Source organism: Carettochelys insculpta, chromosome 10, assembly GCF_033958435.1.
Source record: "Carettochelys insculpta isolate YL-2023 chromosome 10, ASM3395843v1, whole genome shotgun sequence".
Taxonomy (NCBI): domain Eukaryota; kingdom Metazoa; phylum Chordata; order Testudines; family Carettochelyidae; genus Carettochelys; species Carettochelys insculpta.
In genome coordinates this window covers 10,828,167-10,853,761 of record NC_134146.1, presented here as the reverse complement: position 1 = coordinate 10,853,761, position 25,595 = coordinate 10,828,167, and the positions used below count along the sequence as shown (strand labels likewise).

General features: G+C 41.6%; 1 protein-coding gene across 5 annotated transcripts in view; it reads left to right on the top strand.

Annotated features, from left to right (window-relative positions):
* The window catches only part of LOC142018592 (glypican-5-like), a 662,349-nt gene that overhangs the window by 44,338 nt on the left and 592,416 nt on the right, over positions 1-25,595 (top strand). For all 5 annotated transcript variants that reach the window (XM_075004529.1, XM_075004528.1, XM_075004533.1 and 2 more), the window contains exon 2: positions 2,931-3,092. In XM_075004529.1, coding sequence (XP_074860630.1) covers positions 2,931-3,092 — 162 coding nt within the window. The remainder of the gene's footprint in view (positions 1-2,930; positions 3,093-25,595) is intronic.

Below are 25,595 nucleotides of genomic sequence, written 5' to 3'. Positions count from 1 at the left end.
AGATGAAGGGGAAAAGAGTTGAAGAGAACTGGCAGTATTTAAAGAAGTCTTACTGAAGGCACAGGAACAAACAATCCTGCTGCGTAGTAAGAAGTGCAAACATGGTAGGCAACCAGCTTGGCTTAACAGGGAAATCCTTAGTCAGCTTAAATTCAAAAAGGATGCATACAAGAGATGGAAACGTGGACAGTTGACTAAGGAGGAGTATAAACATATGGCTGGAGAATGTCGGGCAGTAATCAGAAAAGCAAAAGCACAATTGGAACTGCATCTGGAAAAGGATGTGAAGAGTAACAAGAAGGGTTTCTACAGGCATGTGAACAATAAACAGGTTATCAGAGAAGGTGTGGGGCCATTACTGGATAAGGGAGGTAACCTAGTATCAGATGATGCAGGAAAAGCTGAAGTACTCAACTTGCACATGACAGTCCTAGACAATACAGTATGGGAAGGTGGAGGGCAGCCATCTGTGGGGAAGGAACAAGTTCTCAGCTATCTAGAAAAACTAGATGTGCACAAGTCCATGGGTCTGGATTTAATGCACCCGAGGGTACTGAGGGAATTGGCAGAGGTCATTGCTGAACCTTTGGCCATTATCCTTGACGACTCTTGGAGATCAGGGGAGATACCGGATGACTGGAAGAAGGAAAACGTAGTGCCCATCTTTAAAAAAGGAAAGAAGGACAATCCAGGGAACTATAGACCCATCAGCCTTACCTCAATCTCTGGGAAAATAATGGAGGGAATCCTCTAGAAATCCATTTTGGAGCACTTGGAAGAGGGGAAAGTGATCAAAAGTAGCCAACATGGATTCACCCAGGGCAAGTCCTGCCTCACCAATCTGATTAGCTTCTATGATGAGGTAACAATCTCTATCAACATGGGGAAGTCAGTGGATGTGATATACCTTGACTTCAGCAAGGCTTTTGATATGGACTCCCACAACATTCTTGTCCATAAATTAAGGAAATATGGATTGGATCCTTGGATAGATGGATAGAAAGCTGGCTTGATGATCAGGCCCAACGGGTAGTGGTCAATGGCTCAATATCTGGATGGTGATCTGTTTCAAGCGGAGTGCCGCAAGGCTTGGTTCTGGGGCCAGTATTATTCAACATCTTTATTAAGGACCTGGATGAGGGACTGGGTTGCACCCTCAGCAAGTTTGCGGCTGACACAAAACTAGGGGGAGAGGTAGATTCATTGGAGGGTAGAGAGAGAATCCAGAGGGACATGGATGAATTGAAGGAGTGGGCCAAAAGAAATCTGATGAGGTTCAATAAGGAGAAGTGTAGAGTCCTGCACCTGGGGTGGAAGAATCCCAAGCATTGTTACAGGCTGGGGACTGACTGGCTCAGCAGCAGTACAATGGAAAGGGACCTAGGGGTTATGGTGTATGAAAGGCTGGATATGAATAAACAGTGTGCCATTGTAGCCAAGAAGGCTAACAGTATACTAGGGTGCATTAAGAGGAGCATTTCGAGCAGATCTAGAGAAGTAGTTATTCCTCTTTATTCGGCACTGGTGAGGCCACACCTGGAATATTGTGTCCAGTTTTGGGCCTCCCAGTATAAAAAGGATGTGGATTTGCTGGAGCAGGTTCAGTGAAGGGTAACAAAAATGATTAAGGGTTTGGAGCACAAGACCTATGAGGAGAGGCTGAGGGATTTGGGCTTGTTTAGTTTGCAGAAGAGAAGACTTAGAGGTGATTTAATAGCAGCCTTCAACTTCTTGACAGGGAGCTCTAAAAAGGAGGGTGAGAAGCTGTTCTCAGTGGTGTCAGATGGCAGAACAAGGAGTAATGGTCTGAAGTTGAAGAGGGAGAGGTGTAGGTTAAATATTAGGAAAAACTATTTCACCAGGCGGGTGGTGAAGCATTGGAATGTGTTGCCTAGAGAGGTGGTGGATTCTCTATCCCTTGAGGTTTTTAAGTCCCGGCTAGACAAGGTCCTGGCTGGGATGACTTAGTGGGAGTTGATCCTGTTTGAAGCAGGGGGCTGGACTAGATGACCTCCTGAGGTCCCTTCCAGCCCTGTGATTCTGCAAACTCTTCCTTTTATTTTCTATTGCTGTGAAAAAATACAATACATATCCCTTGAATATTGAGCCTGACTGTCTATAGCAAAAATTCCATAATCAGGAATACTGAAGTTGCATAAAAAACAAGACAGACATCATCCCAAAGAACCTGCTATTTTACACAAAATTTGCTTTCTCTGCAGTTGCAAAGCAAATGTGGCTTCAGTTCCACTGAATTGTAAAGCAGGAAAGGATTGGCCTTTGATATTTAAAGTTACATTTTATTTAAATAAAATTTTCCCAAAGTATTATTTTGTTAGTAAGGGGGCTTCTCAATATAAAGCTGGGACTAAAACCAGGTAATCTTATTTATTTTACAGTAGTGCCCATAGTCCATATAGCTCCTCCTCCAGTCTAGCAGAATTTGACACGTGCATTTCACACTTTAGGGCTGATGCTTTGTGCTCCATGGTTCCCAGGGGAAATGCTGCTCCTTTAAATTTAGTGGGTTTAAGGTACTACTGGCATATGATTTTGCTCTTAATATTTTAGACTAGGTTATTTTTGTGACTGTTGTTTATGCTGTAATATCCTTATGAGGTTTTTTATAACTGCTTCATTCTGACACTCAATGTCGACCAATGGTGGAATCACTGAAAAGCTTTTAATGGTGATATTAAATAGAGTGGGAGCACATGGCACTGTGAGGTTATCCAGGTCTAGCTGATGCTGACATAAATGAGGGCCCTTAAGGTGCTAACTCAGTTTCAGTTTGCATTACTGATGGGTTTTGTCTACCTTAGGACATCCACCTAGGTTGTTAATTTGACTGTAAAAAAAGAGTTTTCTTTGACTTGTGTTTACCTAGAAAATACTTGTAAATCTTAATTTTTTCTTTTGTTTTTCAACAGAATCAGATTTGCAGATCTGTCAACACAGAGCACCAACTTGTTGCACTAAAAAGATGGAAGAAAGCTACCAGGCAGCTGTTCGGAGAGAGAGGACTCAGAACATCCAGGCCTTGAACTTTGAATTGAAATATATGATAGTTGGCCATATCACAGCTTTTCAAGGTAGGAAACACAGGAAACTTAATGACCACACAAAATAAGTATGCAAATTTTGTAGCGGTTATATAAATTTTACTGTCCAATTGCAGGCAATTGTGTGTTTATCATTTTTGCTAGACATTGGGCTTGTCTACACTACCACCTTCCTTCGAAGGAAGGATGGTAATGAGGATGTTGGGAGTTTACTAATGAAGGGCTGCCGTGCATAGGCAGCACTTCATTAAACAAATTCCCCCCTACGGCAACTCCAAAGTTGCCGCTGGGGGTGTGGGGAATTTACTGGACAGCACTTCATTAGTAAACTCCCAACACCCTAATTACCATCCTTCCTTTGAAGGAAGGTGGTAGTGTAGACATAGCCATTGAGTCATGGTTTGTGCCTCAGTTCTTTAAGGATTTGATCCAGGAAAACATCCTTATTCTGGAGAGCAACTTGGGCAAGTGTGTTATTTTAAGAAGAACATGCTTAAATTCTCTACTAACTAGTAATGGATGTAAGCAAATGCCTAAGTGTTTAACTGAGCTAGGGCCCACCTTCTACCTTTGGAAAAGACAGACTGATTTTCAAAGGCACAAATGGACATAGGCACCAAGACATCACAAAGAGCTTTGTAGCTCAAAAGTTTGTCTCTTTTAAGACACTGGTCCTGTAAAAGATATTACCTTACCAACTTTTTCTCTCTAATATCCTGGGACCAACATGGTTACTTCACTGCAAGCATTTGTACTTACGTTCTCTCCCTCAGAATTAAGGACCCATAGAGGCACAGAAAGTAGAATAAAAATGTTTTTCTTTCTCAAGGTTAAGAGTCACTGATGCAGTTCAGAGGGAGAGCTATAATTGACTAATCCCTTAAAATGTTTCACAAACTATTGAATTGCTTGAAGCCTGACTCCCTCTTGAAGAGTCACAGCACACAGTTAAATGTGAATGCATGAAGGACTAGACACATGAAAGGTTATCTTCCAAGCTCTAAGGGGAGTGATAGTTATCTTAATGATAATGGTAGAATTGGTTTTTCTCCAGCGATTGCTATATTGGGGCTAGTGTCTTCTGAACACAGTATTACTAAGGTAAATCAAATGCTTGTACAGGACTTTCTGTTGCAAAGTGCAAAGTACTCTGCCAGTAGTCCAGCAAAGCACTTAAGTCCAGGCTTAACTTTAAACATGTGCGTGGTCCCATTGATTTCTTTGGGACTGCTTCTTCTTAAAAAATCAATGTGTACTTACGTGCTTTGTATCTGACCACCCAGCAGCTTGCACAATAAAGCTTCTTAAAAGAACATAAAATATGCTGAAATAGTCATTGTCCTGTATCCTGGGCATTATCAGCAGATCTGTAGATCTCTTGCAGCCCTTGTGGGGAGAGGGAAGAGTACAGGCTGAACCTCTCCAGTTTGGGATCCTTGGGACCCATCTGGTGCCGGACAAGAGAATTTGCTCAACCACAGGAGGTCAGTATTGTCTAGCAGCATTACCAACACCTTCACTGCTCTCTGGGCTCTTATAAAACATGTAGGGGTAAATTAGAGCTAAATAATAGCACAAAACACTGATAGCCAGGACTGGTGACTGTGAACAAACTTTTTGGGACCACGGGAAACTTGGCCACACCCATGATAAGTGGTCATCCAGCTAACTAAAAATCATGCTGGTTTACAGATGTTGCTGGATGAGAAAATGCCAGATTAGAGAGGTTCAACCTGTATTTAAAAAAATAGAAACTAAAAAATGGCTTCAAACCAGTGGTTTTCAACCTGTGGTCTGTGAATGCTTGGGGGTCAATGGGTTATCTGAAAGTCTCCAAGGGGATCTACTCTACATTTAACGTGTTTAAGGGGTCTGTAAATGGAGAAAAAAAATAAAGTTGAAAAACTCTGGCTTAAAGTATGACCATAAAACATGCCAAAATTTTAAAAAGAGTCAATTTACAAACTAAAACTGGAGAGAGGTGAGAGCAGGAGGGGGACAGCATGAGAGAAATAGCACTTTGCTTTATTCCACACTTAATCTTGGAAAACTATTAAGTAATCCACATGGCTTTCACATCCAGTAGCAAGGTCCTTTTGAGCAGCACTGTGGTAAAGTAGGGAAATACTCCAGCACTGTTAATGTTGGTGAGTGATTCAAGTGATCATTCAGTACTGTTAATAGAAGAAAGGTCAGGTCAGAATAGTTTAACCTTTCAAACCGTTATGTCAAGCCAGCAGCTTTATTCCCTGATGCAGATGAAGCCTTTTAAGGAAGGCAAAAAAGTCTGTTGGCATTTCGAGTAGCTTAAATTTCCCAATGTTTCCTAGAAATGGGTAAATAGGTTGTTTATTGTAAGTTTTGAACTATCTTCTGTTTAGGTTATGTGAGGACTTTTGATGATGAAATTTTGCTTTATTAGACAGAGAGCTTCCTTTGTTCTGTGGGCTTTCCTTAGTTTTGTGCAAACATTTCTTTTCTTCATCTCGTGCTTCATCTGTTTCTAAGAGTGGTAGCATACGATGGTATGCCATAGTATACCATGCCATAGTCAAAACCATATCTACACACACTTTGTAAGTGTGTGATTCTTAAAGTTATACTATGGCTTTTTGGGGTGGGATTTTCAGAAGGGCTCAGTGTTGGCCTAACGGTGCTCTGGTTGGAGTCCGTGGGAGTTGGACTGTGGGTGAGATTACATCAGTCAGTGCTATGGACTTATAAGAGTTGGGGGCTCAAATGATCAATGCATTTTAAAGACTCTCCAATGTTGGTAATGTTTCTTATTTTGCTGTATAGAGGCTAAATCTCATTTACTTAGATGTAGTTGGGTCCTAAGAGTATTAATGGGAAGGCTTGGATATTTCATTAGAGCAGATTTCTGATGCAAGGAGGGCCATGTGGAGATGATTCAACTGAATCTTCTCTGAGGTTCATGTGAACCCCAAAAGGCCTTGTATATTTCGAACTCAGGTGACTTTTTTATTTTTAATTAAAAAACCCTCATGTATTTAAATTGTTCTGCAGTCAAAGCTGGACCAGCTCTATTTTTAAGAGCAGCCAGAGTCATGCAAAATGATTAGTGTGTAAAACTCAATTACCTGAATTACACCAGTGGACAGTCTTGTTATATAGTAACAGAGAGGGAGCCGTGCTAGTCCATATACTATCAAAACAAAAAGAAGTCAAGTAGCAGTTTAAAGACTAGGAAAATAATTTATTAGGTGAGCTTTCGTGGGACAGACCCACTTCTTCAGACCATAGCCATACCAGAACTGACTCAATATTTAAGGCACAGAGATCCAAGAACAGTAATCAAGGAGGACAAATCAGAAAAAAATGATCAAGGTGAGCAAATCAGAGAGTGGAGGGGTGGGGGGGAAGGTCAAGAATTAGATTAATCTAATTGATTAAATAATCTAATTAGATTAATCTAATTAATCTAATTCTTGATGTTCCCCTCCCACCCTTCCGCTCTCTGCTTTGCTCACCTTGATCATTTTTTTCTGATTTGTCCTCCTTGATTACTGTTTTTGGTTTTCTGTGCCTTAAATATTGAGTCTGTTCTGGTATGGCTATGGTTTGAAGAAGCGGGTCTGCTCCACAAAATCTCATCTCATAAATTATTTTGCTAGTCTTTAAAATGCTACTTGACTGCTTTTTGTTTTGACAGTTGTTATGTTTGGATTCATGTCTGGTTCAGATGTATGGACAGCTTTAACACTGTGGCAGAATGCCTTTGTTTCTTTTCAGTTTCCAAAACTATCAAACCTGTGCTAGTGCAAACACTTAATAAATCAAACTTTTGCATTCTGCAAAGTTTTAGCTTGAGATTCTGGCTCTTATGTTCCTGGTGCAATACCTAACTTCAACAGGAAAAAGGACATCTTAGCCTTGGCTACAGCTTTGGCAGGCTTCTTTATCATAATGTTGGAATGGATGGATTCAGGTATGCTGGTGTCAGATGGCCAAATAGGTCCTGAGAAGAGCCATCAATTGGATTCTATGTGATGAAAGAGACAGACAGCCTGTCTTCTGAACCAAGCCCTCTGTATCTCTGAGACAATGCAAAATCAAAAAGCCATGGGCTACTGTTACACTAGTGCATTCTGTCGACAGAAGTCACTCTCAGAAGTGCTCTTCTGGCAAAATCTCTGTCAACAGAAGTCCCCTGGGGATGTATACGCAGCTGTTTTGTGGACAGAAATCTGTCAACAAAGGAGTCATGTCTTGTAGTGGAGAGGCATAAGGTTGTCAGGGAAAGGCCTGTGTTTTGTCGACACACTGTAGACAAAAGGCACTTTGTGTATAAACATGCTGCGTGTTTTGTCAACAAAACCTCAGTTTTGATGACAGAAGGCACTAGTGTAACCATAGCGTTTGTGTGTTTGGCATGTTTATATAGCAGAATCCCTTATAAAGGTTTTGTGGGATATTATTTAACATTTTATAGCGCAGTTAAGTCTGAGAGCCACAACCACTGTACAGGCGTATTCTTAATGCCAGTCCCTGCCACAGCCCTTGGCTTACAGTCTAAAAGGGAAGACAGAGAAGGCAGCTGGGATAAGGAAGTGGGCCAAGATACAGAAAACAATGTAATAAATGGAATAGATTGTTTTACAGGTCTTACATGGTCAGATATAATGACCACAGCATGCCGAGTGTCTAGTCACTATCAGGTTGTACTTTACTATGCAGTATGGGAAAGATGAATCCGTCTCATTCCTCAACCCCGCTGTCCAGCAGCTCCTCTGTCCCCAGCTTGGGGTGACCAACTAACACTTTTTACCCTTTTGAATTGAGCAGGATCGAAAATGCAACCTTATTACTAACCAAACCTTTCATTCTTTAAGTCATTTTGGTAGCACAATATCCTTCCTTCCATGCAGTGTTCCATTCTCCAGGGTTTCTGATGACAAGTCAAGAGCTGAACTGCTGCTGCAGGTTAAAGTGTAACAGATTAATTTGCTCCCGATGATTCTACACCTTATTTAACACCTTCTCTGCCAGCCCGCCCCTCATGGTGAGAATTCAAGCAAGGCAACTTTGATTCATTGTTAAGGGATTAAAAGTGGTGCTATTGTGGAGACCGAACATTGCTGTCATCAGAGGTATCAGTAGTCAGAAAAGAAAGCTTTGTTGTGTGCAGACAGCAGAGAGAAACTTGTCCTCCCTCTTCAGTGGCTTTTTAATTAACAGGAGTTCCATAGGACGGTGCAGAAGGCTGGCTCTGATCCTGCCATCTTTGGCTGAGGCTAATTGGTGGCAATGAGAATCCCACTGCTAGTAATTCCTCCATTCAGTTGGTGATCTTTGGGGAGAGACTGCATTAGCTTGACACAGTTGGGGCTAAGGTTTACTTCACAGAAGATGGGCTCTCTGCAGTATCCCACCCTCTGCAGCTATGAAGGGTATTGATGTAGTTTAAGAGTTGGGCAGCTTAATGTGGAAGATAACAGGATGTTTATTAGGGATAACACAACAAACTAGGTCTCCATACACATATAAGCAAGAACAACTCATAGTATAAGTGGGGGTGAACCCCAGAGCCCAAACTCTTACAAATGGGATTCCCAAGAACGAGAGAAAGATGATGCTACATCCTGTAGATAATAGGATGGTGCAGGTGGGAGCCAAGATACCAGGACACGGGAACACCAGGAATCAGATTTCAGGAACCTCAGGACAGATACATTGATTTTCTTCTTTCTTTTGCCATCTGTTCTTGATCATGTGGTTCTGCACACTGATTGCCAATACAACCCTATCTGATGGTGTGAAAGGTGAGTGATGAGGTAAAGGGACTTAGTAGATGTTATTCGTATGAGATGCATAGCCGTGTTAGTCTGTATCCATCTTTGCCCATGAAAGCTTATGTTCCAGTACATTTGTTAGTCCACAAGGTGCCACAGGACGTCCTGTTTTTTTAATAGATGTTATTGTTTTCTTCTATATCTTATTGAGGCTCTAACTCTAAGCTCAGCTGGTACCTGGTGGGGGGGGGGCATGTCTCTGTGCCTTGCTGGGATGACCTGCTTGCACATCTTCCAGGAGCGGAGAGTGATACAGTCCCTTGTATGCATTTTAGTTGCTAGACAATTTTACTGCCACAGGATACTGCAGTGCCCACCTTTTTCCTTTGTTTTGGCACCAAACTTAGAAAAGGTTACCAAAGGTCGAAGGAGAAGGGGAGACAACATGGAGAAGAGGTTATTCTTCTGCCAATCCAAGAAGATGATCACATTAAAATTGACAAGTACAGGTTGCTCTTCTCTTATCTAGCATGCTCGGGACCTGGCAGGTTCTGAACAAGTCAAATTGCTGGACAAGCAGACATCCAGGTCTTCTGCCTCCAGACAGCTCTGGGCTCAGGACAGCCTCCTTCCCCTGAAACTCTGGGGACAGCCTCCTTCCCCTGAAACTCTGGGGACAGCCTCCTTCCCCCAGACCAGGCTCCAAAGGGCTGACAAGGGGCTTCAGCCAGCCCCTGCCCTCTGGCTCCCAGCCCCATTTGGGCTCCTGCACCAGCCCATTACGCTCTTGTCTGACAACATCCATGGTCCTGTTGGAACATGGATGTTGCCAGATAAGAGAGTACGAGATCTGAGAGCTGCAACCTGTGCATACATTTAACCTTTCCCTTCCAACAGCAGAACAATGTACCTTGTACCAATACCAATTTTGGGTCTTCAAATCAGCAGGTAGGAGAGTTGACAGGAAATGCTTTGTATGAGTTCAGTGGTTTCTGTCAAATGGCATGTTCCAGGAAATATATGTCCGTGGGCACTTAATGAAACATTGTTGTGTGAACACAAGGATATTGTCCCTAAAGCAATGCACTTATTCTGTGGGTCCTAGTGTCAGACTATGACTACTGCTTAACATTTGGGTCCTCCCCAGTTTTTGCACGTTCCCCTTAGGTCAAAGGAACCCTGTCAGACCCAGCAGTGAGGAAGGAGGTATTCGAGCCAGTAGGTGCAGTCTGGCCTTTTGACGAGGGTGTGGAGAGTGGGGGGAAAAAGAGGCATTCAAAGGGGCCCAAGACTCTGATTGCTGCCACTACTGTAGTAGCAGTGGTGGCTGGAGCTCTGGGACCTTTAATTCACCAACAGAGTGCCAAGCCAGAGCACTGAGCAGCAGGCTACAAGCAGTGCAAAGGGCTGGGAAAGGGATGTCCCATTCTGGGCAGTGCAGAAGGCCAGCTGTCCTCAGCCTTGTACATTCTGCCTTCAGCCCCACCCCTTCCAGGAGTGTGGAGCTGCCTTACATTGCCCAGGGGCCTGCCGAGGCTGTTGGTGCTGCTGGGTGCACTTCTTCCCATGATTCACACTGATGTCTGAAAAGACATGGAAAATGGGAGAGATTCCAGATGACTGGAAAAGGGCAAATCTATCGCCCGTCTATTAAAAAAGGGAAAAATGTGCAGTCTGGGAAATCACAGGCCAGTCTGCTTAACTTCTGTACCCAGAAAGATGTTGGCACAAATAATTAAGAAATGTGTTTGCAAACATTTAAAAGACAATTAAGAATCAGCATGGATTTGTCAAGAACAAATTGCCTAGGGAGGTGGGAAAATCTCCATTACTGGAGATTTTTAAGAGAAGTTTGGATAAACACCTGTCACAGGGATGATCTTGATAATACTTTGTCCTACCATGAGTGCAAGGGACTGGACCAGATTGCCTCTTGAGGTCCTTTCCAGTCCTATGATTTTATGGTACCTTGACATGCTGGGAAGTCACAGCTGGTGCTATTCCCTGGCCCTATGTCCCATTCAATCCTGATGTATCTGGAGGGACTCTGAGGATGGATTGGAGAGGAAGTAGCTCCCTGTTTCTATTGTATAGTTAACAATAAGAGTGCCTAGATTCCACACTGAGATTGCATGCATATTAACAGACACTCCTTATCTCCTAGAGTTTGTAATCTGAACAGACAATAAATGGGAGGGAAAATGAAGGCACAGACAGGTGGAGTGCCCTGCCTAGTAGGTCCTGGTAAAGCCAGGCACAGACCTAAACACTCCTGACTCCCAGGCCCACTCTGCCTACTAGTATCAGAGAGGTAGCCGTGTTAGTCTGTAGCTTCGAGAACAACAAGAAATCTTGTGGCACTTTATAGACTAACAGATATTTTGGAGCATAAGCTTTTGTGGGCAAAGACCTGCTTCATCAGATGCATTAGTTGGGGGCTGGTTTCAGAGGGGTATTTAGAGACTGGAGTCCCAATAAAAGAGAGGGCCAGAGCTGACAAGGTCTATTAAACAAGGTGGAAATGGCCCAGTATCAATAGTACTTATCAAAAGAGGAAAAAACAAGTTAGATCAGACAGGGAGGGGGATGTGAGTCTTTGTCAGAGTCTAATGGGGGGCTATTAACACCCAGGGCAGGAGTGGCTCGCAGCTTACAAAAACAGCTTCTCTGCCCTGGGTGTTAATAGCTCCCCATTAGATTCTGACAAAAGCTCACATCCCTCTGTCTGAGCTAACTTGTTTTTTCCTCTTTTGATAAGTACTGTTGATACTGGGCCATTTCCACCTTGCTGAATAGACTTTGTGAGCTCTGGCCCTCCCTTTTACTGGGACCCCATTCTTTACATACCCCTCTGAAACCACGCCCCCACTCATGCGTCTGATGAAGCGGGTCTTTGCCCATGAAAGCAAACAAAAAGCAGTCAAGTAGCACTTTAAAGACTAGCAAAATGGTTTATTAGGTGAGCTTTCATGGGACAGACCCACTTCTTCAGACCATAGCCAGACCAGAACAGACTCAATATTTAAGGCACAGAGAACCAAAAACAGTAAGCAAGGAGGACAAATCAGAAAAAGATAATCAAGGTGAGCAAATCACAGAGCGGATGGGTGGTGGGGAAGGTCAAGAATTAGATTGAACCAAGTATGCAGACAAGCTCCTATAGTGACTATCCAAAATATCTGTTAGTCTACAAGGTGCCACAAGACTTCTTGTTGTTCTCTCTGCCTATTAGGTCATTCTGCTTCCTACTGTATGTCCCAGGGCAGAGAGTAAAATGAGTGATAGCTCAGTAATCAATGGGGCCTGGATATTCATGTTCACAGGCATCCCTTTCAGGACGATAGCTGGCATCCTAAGAAACGAGTAGTGTAACTAGACAGCACCACCAGCCTCGTGGATGGCCTATGAAGTGAGCATTAAACATCACACTTGGCTGAGTCACAGGGATGCTGAGACACTTATCAGCTTGAAATGTGGGTGACTAGTTAGCAAAGTTGATGTGCAAAGAGATTTTCAAAACAAAAAAAAGGCTTGGCTGCAGAAATGCATTCTGCTTTATAGTTAATTACTAAATGAAATGCAGGCACGGTGGTGAATGGATGGCATCCAAAATCAATGAGCTATTTAAAAAAATCCTGCCTGTGGTTTCCATTATTTACTGCAGGATGATAAAGTATGAGCCTTGTTTCTATATATGTTTTTTTTTTTTGTAATCTCATAACACTTAGTCTTTTATCTGCACAAAATTTTACACACTCCTTTTCCTGTGCATGACCTGCTAAGCAAATGCCGGTGCTCTACTGACCTACTGAGCTGAAAGTTGGTCAGGGTGTATCATTTTGTTTTGTCCTCCCACACAAAAGGCTTTCTACAGAGGACGAGACCAGGGAAGGGCTCCACCGGAGCATTTTTCTTCTTTTTCTGTACAATGTTCAGTCCCATTCAAATGGCAAATTGATTTGTGTTCATAGCTGTGGAGGTTCCCTCTTATTTCTGAAAAATATGTCAGTTTAAAAGGAAGATTGTAATATCTTTTTTAGCCTGGGCTGCTTATGTAAGATGAGTAATCTGTGGTCTCCTGTTGGCTTTGTGCTGTGCTTGTGTTTATGGCTACATCTTCCCAGGTATAAGATACATTTGCTTCCATCAACCTCTGTTATATTACCACCGATGTCAGTTTACAATACCTAGTTCCTTACAACACTTTTAATTCATAGATCTCAAAGCATTTAACAAAGCTTAGTATCTTTTCTGTTTACTCACTCTGGGACATCTGACATTGGCCACTGTCAAAAGACAAGATACTGGGCTAGATGGATCTTTGATCTGACCCTGTGTGGCCATTCTTATGTATGTTCTTATCACTTCCCCATTTTGCAGATGGGGAAAAAGGGAAATTAAGACACAGAGCTGAATTTGCTCAAGGTGACTCCGCAGTGGAGCCAAGAATAAATTCCAAATTTCCTGAGCCCAGGCCTACACTAGAGTTTAAAGTTGATTATAGATATGCTATTCCAGCTATGGCAATTGTGTAGCTGGAATCAACCTATCTACAACTGACTTATTTGGCTGTTCTCACTGAGGGAGTTCAATTGGAGAGACCTCCCTTAGGGTGCGTCTACACTAGGAACTAACTTCAAAGTAGCCAGCAGAGCATCTATACACATTTTCCCTTATTTCAAAGTTAGTAGGGAAGCAGGGAGCCCAACTCTGAAGTCCTTACTCTGTTCTTGGGAATGGAGTAGAGTGTGTGTAGATGCTCAATTTCTAAGTTATGTTTTGTAGTGCAGACACAGCCTTACTTCTTGTGAGAATGAGGCATACAGGAGTCAACAGTCAATCTTGATCGCTCAATTTCACACATCCCTAGTAGGCGCATGAAATTGAACCCTGGAAGATTGACACTGACTGGGTGGATCTCTTGGCTAGTGTAGATGTACCCTGAGTCTCAGTCATGTCCCTCAGAGACAATGTAGAACAATGGATTAGGCACTGGCTTGGGATCCTGAATGAAGAATCATCTTTGCTGAAGCTGCTCATCCTTCCTGTTTATGACTACCTCTCATTTCTCCATTGGCTCCCACTCACTGTGTGTATCAAGAACCAGAGAATACTTATGAACTTCCCACTATTGCTTCACTAATCCTTCTTCAGTCTTAGTCTACATCTGGAATAAAGGTTCAAACTTCTTTCTGATTGGTATCCTTTTCTCTGCACTATATCAGATCTGCAGCATCCAATATTCCTTGAATTTCTAACCTTTTCATCTTCTAAGCATGTACCGCTCAAAACATTTGAACTGTGCCAGGGAGCTTGAATAAATATTAGCACCCCATTGTGAAGAAATTGATCACTGGCTTGCCCTGAAGTGTGCATCTTGTGCATACTTGACCCAAACACTTCAAACAGAATGAGGCATTTGTTTGGCTGTGTACTGCAATAGGATTATTTTGTGTGAAATAGAGCATGTTGTCAGAAGTTGTATATGACTTTCTTCGAGTTTTGAAACGCAGGCTGATACATTTTTCATAAGGAAAACACTTATGACTTCTGATGTCTAGAAGAAAAGTATAGCTTTTCTACTCGGTGGGCTTGTCTACACTACCACCCTCCTTCGAAGGGAGGATGGTGAGTAGGGTGTTGGGAGTTTACTAATGAAGTGCTGTGCTGCATACGCAGCACTTTATGAAGCAAATTCCCCCCCGCGGCAACTTCGAAGTTTTAAACTTCAAAGTACTGGCTCGCATCTAGCCGTGGCTCACCTGCTGGTACTTCAAACTGCTGGGGCAACTTGTGAGGAGTAAAGGGACTTTGAAGTTGCCCCGACACTTCAAAGTACTGGTGGGTGAGCCTTGGTTAGATGCGTGCCGGTACTTCAAATCTTAAAACTTCAAAGTTGCTGTGGGGCAGAATTGCTTAATGAAGTGCTGAGTATGCAGCGCAGCACTTCATCAGTAAACTGCCAACACCCTACTTACCAGCCTTCCTTTGAAGGAGGGTGGTAGTGTAGACACAGTCTGTGTTGCCTAGTTTGCAAAGGAAGCTGCCAGTGTGGTAATTTACTACATAAACATGAATGGAAGGAAAGTTTTTTAAACATTGCATTCAGCAGTACTGAATATAATATATATCTTCAAGCAATTGGGGGGGAAATATCTTCAAAACTATCATCCAATGCATGTATTTCTGTATATAACATGTTTAGAAGGCTTGCATATAGGCCAAACTAGAAGCATTGAACATTTTGTATGGTTTGGATGGTATTTAATCTTTATCTTTAAAAAAGTATAAAGTAACATTGCCAGTTGATGCTCAACCAGTCCAGATATGTCAATAGTCCAGAGCCTTATTCATCTTGAATTCTGAATGAGTGAACTTTGTTGGGTCATTGCTATTTTTTCTGAGAGAGCAGTGGCATTTCCAGAGCTCTTTTATCATGGCTGGAAAGATTCTTGATGAAAAAAGGAGCCTGGTTTCCAAGCCAGTGTGGTTCTCATGCAGTTAGGCCTTTCATTTTCTACATGATTCACCACAAGACTCCCTACATGTTTAGCATGTTATAAGACAAACTTTAACTGTGTCAAGAACATCACTGGCACCCTGATCTTTTGTGAATACAAAACTGGGGCTAATTTGGGAAAATCCATAAGCACAAATGTGGAGAGAATGGGAATGGGAGATTCTTAATGTTGCATGTTGTAGCTCCACTGACTTTATTGGTTCTGAATTAGGTCCAAGAAGCAGACAAATGTCTATATTAGTCCCACCTGCTTCTTTTGCTTTTCTACTTTATTTTCTCTGGGTTTCTAGCAGCTAGAAATAAGGGTCTCTTTTGAATTTGTTTTATTGACTACTTTCCAATTTTATGACTATTTTGAACTTTGTTTTTTCTGAAGTTGTTGGCATGCTAAAAAAGTTTTGAAGAATCTGCTTAATAAGTTCTATTTGATTTTAAAAAGCCAGAATCCACCAGTAAGACTTCTATTTTCTAATATGAACAATGATGCCTTTTCCTAATAGTTCATGCCTGAGTGGCACAGAATTTGTCACATCATCATCATACTCTATTACTATAAAAAATTTCCTCTTGATTCAACTGTAAACATAAAATGGTACCACAGGTAATTAAGTGGCTTACATTCCAATGTGTGAAGGAAGATTCATTTGTAGAAGTAAAACATTACAAAAACTGCATTAAATTTGAGTTAAAACAAGGAATGTTCATCAAGTCCACTTTTCCTGTGATGCCCCAAAATGTGCTTGGAAAGGAAGTATCTTGGTCCAATTGGGTAGGTGTCAAAAGACATTCTTTGAATCTACCGCAGGGTTCCTGGTGACCTTCGGCAAATGCCTTTATCTTCCTGACATCATCTGGCCAATGGGGATAATTGTACTCCAATGCTTTGAGTTTTATGAAGGAAAAACACTACTTAAGAGTTAAATGTTGTCAAGGCATGATTTGGGACTTTTAGAGATAATAGGTGAGGAAAGATGAGCAATAAGGAAAGCATGACTTTTCTCCATGTGGATGTGTGAGCAACAGCTCAAAGTCACAATAGTTAAGATAGAGTTCTTGAGCTTTTCTTCCATGCCCTGACCCTCCTTCTGTTTTGATCACCATGGACAAAACCATTTCCAAGGACAGTAACCTGTGAGACTTCATTGATGTATAGGTCCTCACATACAGATCGTCCAAATGTTTATATGCTGTCAGCATAACCTATCCAAGATATGACCTTTCCTATCTATTCACACTGCAAAAACTGTTGTCCAGGCTCTTACTTTGCACCCTGATTACTGCAGCAGACTCTTCTCTGCCAAAAATGGATGTAATCATGCCCAGCTCATACCCCTTCAGAATGGTGCCACAAAGATCATTTTCCCAGCCTGGTATTTTCACCATGTCACCCCCTCTCTCCCATTGTCTCCCACTTCTCTATGAAATACAAGTTGCTTATTTTCATTTTTGGGCCTTGGTCAGTCTATCCCCTGCCCACCTATCATCTCTCACTGTCCCTCAAAATCTGGATTCCTGGTTCTGTTTGGCCACCATGAAGATACTCTCCATTGCCCACAGGTTTAAATTTTAAAACAAACACTTTTGTGTTCTCTCCCTTGGTGTCTGTCATATGTGGGAGACACACCTCATAAACACCTGGAAAACTACTTCATCATGGGCCCTCAAATCTCCCTTAAAACTTTCGTCTACCTTGATGCCTACACAACACTTGATAACGGGTATGCTGTGGGTGGGGGTGACCAGATGTCCCAGATTTATAGGGAAGGCTCCAGTATTTGGGGCTTTGTTTTGTATAGGTGCCTATTACACTCCAGCTTCCAGCCCGATTTTTCACACTTGCTACCTGGTCACACTGTGCAGGTGTGCTGACATCAGTGCTGATCATACAAACTAAATGCGAAGTTCCCTGTATTTCCCTGTTTATATCTACCTGTTGTCTTGTACTACGTTGGATTGTAAGCTCTTTGGTGCAGGAACTGTGTTTTGTACTGAGTTTGTACAGAACCGAACACAATGAAATTCTAGTCCATGAACAGGGCGCCTAGTTGCTATGGTAATATTAATAATTAACAATCATAATATTCTTTCATGTGGCTACTGGAGAGCAGCAACTACAATTTCACCTGAGGTTAATCACCCAGTTGGCTACATCAGAAGTAGCAGAATTTATTGCAGTAATGCCTCTTTCCTGTTTGTAAATTAGGCAGTAGGTTTATTAGTCTGTCATGGTAAACCATCCTCACATACCAGTGAGTCCTTGATTTATCAATTTGTGCATTAAAGATCATTAAACAGCTGCAACTGCCATGGTTGATTTGAATTCAGTTCAGAGTTGACTATGATTCCCAAAGAATCATAGAACCTTAGAATCCTAGGGCTGTAAGGGACCTCAGGAGGTCATTGAGTCCAGCCTCCTGCTTAAAGCAGGATCAACCCCAGCTAAGTCATCCCAGCCAGGACTTTGTCAAGCCAGTATTTACGAGATGGAGGTTCCACCACCTCTCTAGGCAACACATTCCAGTGCTCCTCCACCCTCTTGGTGAATTAGTTTTGCCTAATATCCAACCTACTCCTCTCCTTCTGTAACTTCAGACCATTGCTTCTTTTTCTGCCATCTGTCACCACTCAGAACAGTTTCTTTCCATCCTCTTAAGAGCTTCCCTTTAGGAAGTTGAAGGCTTCTATTAAATCACCCCTCAGTTTTCTCTTCTGCAAACTAAACAAGCCCAAATCCCTCAGCCTCTCCTCATAGGTCATGTGCTCCAGCCCCTTAATCATTTTTGTTGCCCTCCACTGAACCTGCTCCAGCACATCCACATCCTTTCTGTACTGGGGGGGCCCAAAACTGGACACAACAGTCCAGATGCGGCCTCAGCAGTGCTAAATATAGGGGAACAATAACTTCTCTTAGATCTGCTCGAAATGCTCCTCCTAATGCACCTCAATATGCCATTAGCCTTCTTGGCTACAAAGACACACGGTTTCCTCATATCAGCCTTTCATCCACCATAATCCCTAGGTCCCTTGCCACTGTACTGCTGCTTAGCCAGTTGGTCCCCAGCATATAACAATGCTTGGGATTCTTCCATCCCAAGTGCAGGACTCTGCACTTCTCTTTGTTGAACCACATGATATTTCTTTTGGCCCAATTCTCCAATGTATCCAGGTCACTCTGGACCTTATGCCTACCATCCAGTTTATCTGTCTCTCTCCCTATCTTGGTATCATCCACAAACTTGCTGAGGTTGCAATCCAGTCCCTCATACAAGTCATTAATAAAGGTGTTGAACAACACTGGCCCCAGAACCGAGCTTTGGGGCACACCACTTGAAACCAATTGCCATCCATGTGTTGAGCCATTGACCACTACCTTTTGGGCCCGACCATCAAGCCAGCTTTCTATCCATTTTATAGTCAATGTGTCTAATCCATACTTCCTTAATTTATAGGCTAGACTATAGTGGGAGACTGTACCAAAAACTTTGCTGAAGTCAAGATATATCACATCCACAGAGCCTTATTGGTCAGGCAAGACTTGCTCTTGTTGAATCCATGTTGTCTACTTTTGATCACATTCCTCTCTTCTAAGTGCTCCAAAATGGATTCCTTGAAGATCCCCTCTATTATTTTCCCAGGGGCTGAGGTAAGGCTGATCAGTCTATCGTTCCCTGGATTGTCCTTTCCTTTTTCAAAGGTGGATGTAAAATTTACCTTTTTTCAACCATTGGGTGTCTCTCTCGATCTCCAAGAATCTTCAAAGATAATGGCCAAAGGCTTGGCAATGATGTCAGCCAATTCCTTCAGTACCCTTGGGTGTATTAAATCCAGACCCATGGATTTGGGTACATCTAGTTTTTCTAAGTAGCTCTTAACTTGCTCCTTCCCTACCGAAGGCTGCCCTCAACCTTCCCATACTGCATTGTCTAGCACGGTAGTGTGGGAGCTGGCCTTATCCATGTAGACTGAGGCAAAAAAGCCTTGAGTACTTCAGGTTTGGTTACATCATCTGTCACTAGGTTACCTCTCTCATCCCATAACGGCCCTACACATTCTCTGATAACTCTCTTATTGTTAACATGCCTGTAGAAACCCTGCTTGTTACCCTTCACATCCCTTGCCAGCTGCTGTTCCAATTGTGCTTTTGCTTTCCTGGTTACTGCCTGGCATTCTCCAGCCATATGTTTATACTCCTCCTTAGTCAACTGTCCATGTTTCCACTTCTTATACACATCCTTTTTGAGATTTAACTGACCAAGGATTTCCCTGTTAAACCAAGCTGGTTGCCTACTATATCTGCATTTCTTACTAAACAGTGGGATGGTTTGTTCCTCTGCCTTCAGTAAGACTTCTTTAAAATACTGTGTATTCTCCTGAACTCTTTTCACCTTCATCTTCATTTCCCAAGGGATCCTGCCCATCAGTTTTCTCAGGGAGTTAAAGTCTGCTGTTTTGAAATTAAGGGTCTGCAGGTTACTGCTCATCTTTCTTCCTTTTGTCAGGATCCTAAAAGGTTGAACCTGGGAACCTTTTGCTTGGGATCTGGCATGAGGTGTTTATATTTTCTCCAATCTGTTTCCCAAGCCTCTTCCTGATCATAGCCTGATAACATGAGGCTACACATGTCCCCAGAAATACTTGTGGAACTTAAGACGTAGCTGGGGGCATTGTTAAGATCTTTGTGAGTAGGAAGACATCTAGTTTCCTGGATTCATTGAGCTTTGTGGAATGTTGTGGCAGTTTGGCATATTGACAAGAAACAATGCTGGATGGGACAGGTTTCTCTGGCACTGGAGTCAACATAAGGATTCCTGTTATGCACTGCATCACTATGTTCATCTGCGTAGCCACAAGTCGTGCATGGCTGCATCACCTTCATAGTGGTGCACAGTGTTCAGCTTCTGAATATAAAAGTGCTATTGTAGACGTTCTCAACGCTGAGGGTTGATTCACCCCAGGTTGTACCTGTTAGTTTCTGGATTATGTTGGCTTTCATATATATCTTTGTAGCTACATTCTCAAGATGATCATGGAACAAGAGGGAGAGGTCAGTTTTCACTCTGAGATATGTTGTAGTGTAATGGTGTTGCACATTTTTACTGCAGAAAGCTACTTTCAGTGCATTTTTGGCACTCTTATTATCAAGAGGAAATGTGCTTATTATTGTTTTTCTATGGTTTGGTTTCATCTCCCATTTCTGGAAATATTGTTCCATATTTTGCAGGTCTTTAGTTTAATGTTTCTTCAAGATGATAGAGGTGTGATGCTTGGATTTTCATGCCTGTGTAGATCATTATAGGCCTGTATTGGTTGTTTGGAAATGCCTATAGTACTTCACCTGTGGAGCTGAGACTGTTACCAGTTTGGTCTTTAGAGATGAATGTTAGGTCTCGGGATTCCAATGTTGCCAATGGCTTGAATGGAATGTTGATTGATTTACTTCATAGATTAGTTGTAAGTCTTGTGCAGACATCTAGTCCATGAGATCTTCACCATCACTTTCATTTGTTTCATAGCCACATATAGTATTATGACTATTAAAATCACCTGCATAGATGCAGGAAATAGGAGGTAGTAGGTAGCACTGGTTTTGGCCATCTTGTGCTAGTTGCTTTATAGTCATTGATAAAGTAGATCTTCCCTACTTTGATAGATAGTGGTAAATGCAGTCTCCTGTTTGTTGATAGACTAAAATTAAAATCTGAGATGGGGTCCTTCAAGTGTATTGCCAAGCCATATTTATGTTAATAACGGCTTGTTATTAAGTTATATCCATAGGTACAATACTGTCTAGCCCATGAGTCATTGCTGACATGAGTCTCTTGGAACATGAGGATATCAATGTTGTAAGTCTTCAAAAAGTTTCAGAGATACTTTCATTTTGCTAATGAGTCCTTCAACATTAAGGTTTGCTCCCTCCAGGATTTCTCTTCTCTTCAGGGGTCTATTTGGCTGATCATGTGACCCTGAGGAGGAACTTTAAGATTTGCTGAATTGCTAATTTGATGACTGGGAAACTGCTGAGGTGATGTTTGGTCACTGCGTTGATGGCATTAATTGTGAATTCTTATTTAACAGAGCAGGCCCCAGGAAGTGTCATCTTCTACTCAATCATCATCATCATCTGTTAGTTTTAGTATTTGTCCTCTGAGTTTTGTCGGGTTTTCTGGATGTACAAGGAAAGAGCTGGTATTTTCCCCTTCGGCATTTTGTTATATTGATTATAGGATTAGGTAGAATATGTATTTTTTTACAAAATGAAAAATCGGGAGAGACAAAGTGAAGGGAAAAAGCATCTTACAGTTCAGCTGGCTTTCAGCTCAGCATTCCAAATAGCAGCCTCAGATGAAAAATTGAAGCAAAACCTAGTGGGAACAAACACTTAATTCGGGCTCTCAGTTATAAATCACTGTGCTGCGGAGCAGGTCCACTAGCATAAATCATAACCAAACGAGTTCACTAAAACTGGGAACTGGCTGCAAACAAAACATATTTCCTTTTAAATGTAAAGATCCTTGAATCAGGTCTTGTGATTAATTTCACTGAAATGAGCCAATCAGAGTGCTGGAATGCTGTAGCAGTGTTATTGGAAAAAAGTTCAGTGAGTCCTCTTATAATTTCATGAATCCTGTGTGCAAGTCTGATTTGTGTAACCACTATGAGCTTATTTTTCAACGTATGTTTTTCAAATCCCTGTAGCTGTGTGTCTAACAAATATTATAAGCCAAGCAGAATCCAGAGACTTAAATGATTGTGCTGTTATTATTTAACAGAAGCACTGTGATCATGAAAATATTTGTTTTCTGATTGGTGTTCAGAAATGCATTGCTTGGACTCCTGGTCTGATGTATTTGATTTTCATCACTCCTGTGCATATTGATAGGTTTCTTTCAAATATTCTGAATACAAATATTTAGAAAGTATACATTTAGGATCAGGAAACTTAATAGACGATTTAGTGCCCTTGCTTTTTTCAAATTATAGGTCAAAAGGTAAAATCAAATAACATTAAAAACTAATGTTGGTTTATAGGCAAAACAAATAAGATAGGATGAATTTAACCAACATAGGCATCTTATTGTTGGACTTCTTCAGTCTGTCTGTCTGACTTTGTCAGTTATCATCTGATTGTAGTACCCAGAGGCACTGAGACCTCATACTAGGGTGAGTGAAGTCTCCACTCTATAGCCTTGGCTGAGGACCTACTGGCCTTTAGTTCATGTAGTAGAACACAGGGCTTTAGTCCCTCTGATTTCAGGCTCAGTCCCTGAGGCCAGCAACCTGGGTCTGTCAGTGCAATGATTGGGGGCTCATCTGGGATGAACTGCTGGAACGTCTCAGAAGCTCTGGATGCACTTCCTCAGCCTACAGAAGCATGTAGTACTGAGAGGCACTGAGACCTCATACTAGGGTGAGTGAAGTCTCTGCTCTACTGCATGAGCTAAAGGCTGTAGCGCAGAGACTTCACTCACACTAGTATGAGATCTCAGTGCCTCTGGGTATTACATGATACCTAGATTGTAAACAATTTCATGCAGGGACTGTTTCTTCATCTCTGCTTATCGAGTGCTTAGCACAATGGAGCTTTTGCATGCCACTGCAATACAGCTAATACATGATGCAATGCGTTATTTATTTATTTGACATGTCCAGGTTTCCCTGTTTCAGCCACCTCCCATCACAATTACCATCTTGATTCATATTTCTGTGGGGAAAACAGGAAAGAGTTAACACTTGAAATGACTGAGTGCTACAGAGGCAGGAGAGTTTAGTGGGGATCTCTTGATCAGTGTCTGCCAATATTTTAAAGTAACAGGCTTTAAACTACTGTCATGCATTTCCTCAACACTGTGAAAGTGCCTCCCTCCCTCTCTTTCCCCTTGTATGAATGCACAATGGAGGATTAAGTCAATAGATAATTCATAGATGAGTCCCAAAAGAAGGGGGAAGCACAAAGATAAATGAGAAAAAAAGAAAAAGTAGAAAAACCTACCAAGAGCGAGAAAACCTACCAAGAGTGAGAAAATAAGATTGAGGAAAATGTGGGGAAATTGACTGGAACAGCTATTGCAAAATAAGATATTTTAGAACAGCTCCCTCTGTGGACATTCTACTCTGTTCTATACTGGCATATTTAATTCACTTTCAAATATGGTATATTATTCTGAAATAAAATCACTTTTACTTCAGAATAGAAAATCTACCTCTGGTCAGTTTCCCCTTTTAGACAAGCCATACGTCTTGTGGACTTCACTGGCATAGTAGCAAGTGCTTTGTTGAATTGTGGACTGGGCAAACAAACACACTGTTCGTGAATGCATTGAATTAATTATGAGTTGTTAATAATGTAGCCAAGTTTGCAATGAGCCAAGTAACACTTGTGTTCAGGTTGAAGACTTTGGATCTGGCAAGGGGCTAGTATACTCCAATTTTGATAATTGTAAAATCTCCTCCATGCCAAAGCTAGATAATTCATCCTGATAAGGGAAATTGGAGGCAAAAGTTTAACAACAGGGTTTTAGGCAGCTGCCAAAAATGGCCTACAATGTATAACTAGTAATAACTAATGATATTTTAATGATGATTCAGCATTAAATTACATACCTGCTTCTTAAATAAAGCTGGTAATTAGTTTTTTTTTCCTTTATTTTTTAATTAGGCTGCCTCAGCACTAGCTATTTTTTTTTTTTAAAAATGGGCCTTTTCTGAAAGAACCCATGAAGCATCTACACACAAAAGGTGCTCTTTCAATCTGAAATTGAAAGAATGCAGCACTTTTTCTGGTGGCCCTCTTCCTCTCCCAGATGAGGAATAGCACCTTTTTCCGGAAGATTATTTTGAAAAAAAGTACATAGATGTCCCAAGGCCCCTTTTTTCAAAAGAGCAGTCCTCAGGGTGAGAGATTTTTTTGATCCCCAGCCCGTTCTTTCAAAAGAGCGGAGGCTGTGTGGAGGCTCTCTATCAATGGAGCAGATCTTTTTTTTTGGTCTGTTTTTTTTTGTGTGAGGACACGTTCTTTCAAAAGAAGTTTTTTCTGAAGAGGTCTTCCAGAAGAACTTCTTTTGAAGGATCACTGTAGTGCAGATGTAGCCTTAGACTGCTATGAAATTGAGAATTTAACAAGCAAGACTTTTTGCTAATTTTTAGATGCACAAATGAACGTGCCCTTTGAAGAAGAATATACATTACCTTTATGTGTATACTGTTGAGCAATTCAATAAAAGTGGCGGTTACAGATAATCAACTAAAGATGAAAGACTTGGTTTGCAGGCAATTTTCACTTTACTCACATTGTCACATTTTTATACTTTTAAAAGAGAGTGAGTGAGTGAGACTGACCAGGTTAAGAGAGCAGATATCTGAAAGCAAATGTGTTCTGTAGAAAACAATAGAGGAATCTCAGCCCTATGGCCCAGTAATAACAATGCTCCATTTCAGCTTGCAGCATTTTATCACCTGCCCACTGCAAAGTGTAGAGGAATGACTTGTAAAGGAATAAAAATAGCTTTTCAGGACAAAAAGGCATTAGATTTTTTTTTTCATCACACTGACTATATTCCAGGAGGGAAATACACAGTAGTAATTTAGCTACTTCTGAAGCCTGTTGGAGAAAGAATTTATTTTGTCATTTCTTCTCTTAAGAATAGATAAGAAACAAATGAATCTTTCTCAGGATGTTTCCGTACTTTTTTGTAGGTTTTACTGACTGGAAATACTGAGAGCATGTTCTTGAAGGACAGTTTTTTATTGTTTGAAAATGCTGTTTAAAATGACCATTTTTAAAGAGGAAATGCTTATTTATTTGTTATATTGCTCAAACAACCAGGAGCCCTGGTTATGAGGCACCATTGTACTCAAATAGAATAAAAAGACAGTCCCTGCCCCTAGATGCTTTACAATCTAAGTGGCACACAAGAGATATCAGGGAAAGACAGACAAGAGTATATAAGTTAGGTGGTGATCTTGACACTTCGTATTTCCTCCAATAAATTTAAAACGTGGTTATGTTCACCCTAAAGATTCAAGTTCAGTTCAGTGTTCTGTTCTTGGGCTGAAACTGCTGAAGCTTGTGCCCTTCAAGTCAGACACAAGATGACCTGGCTGTTCCCAGGTGGTGGGGAGGTGGGGAGGGTTGAGGAGATGAATGTGCTTGGGCATGTTTCCCTTTAGAAAGGGACCAAGGCAGATCTGTGGTTCCTAGACTGATGCATTTCAAAAGTTGTATGAAGTAAAAGAAGTGGGGAAGGCTGCTCTGAAAGCAAG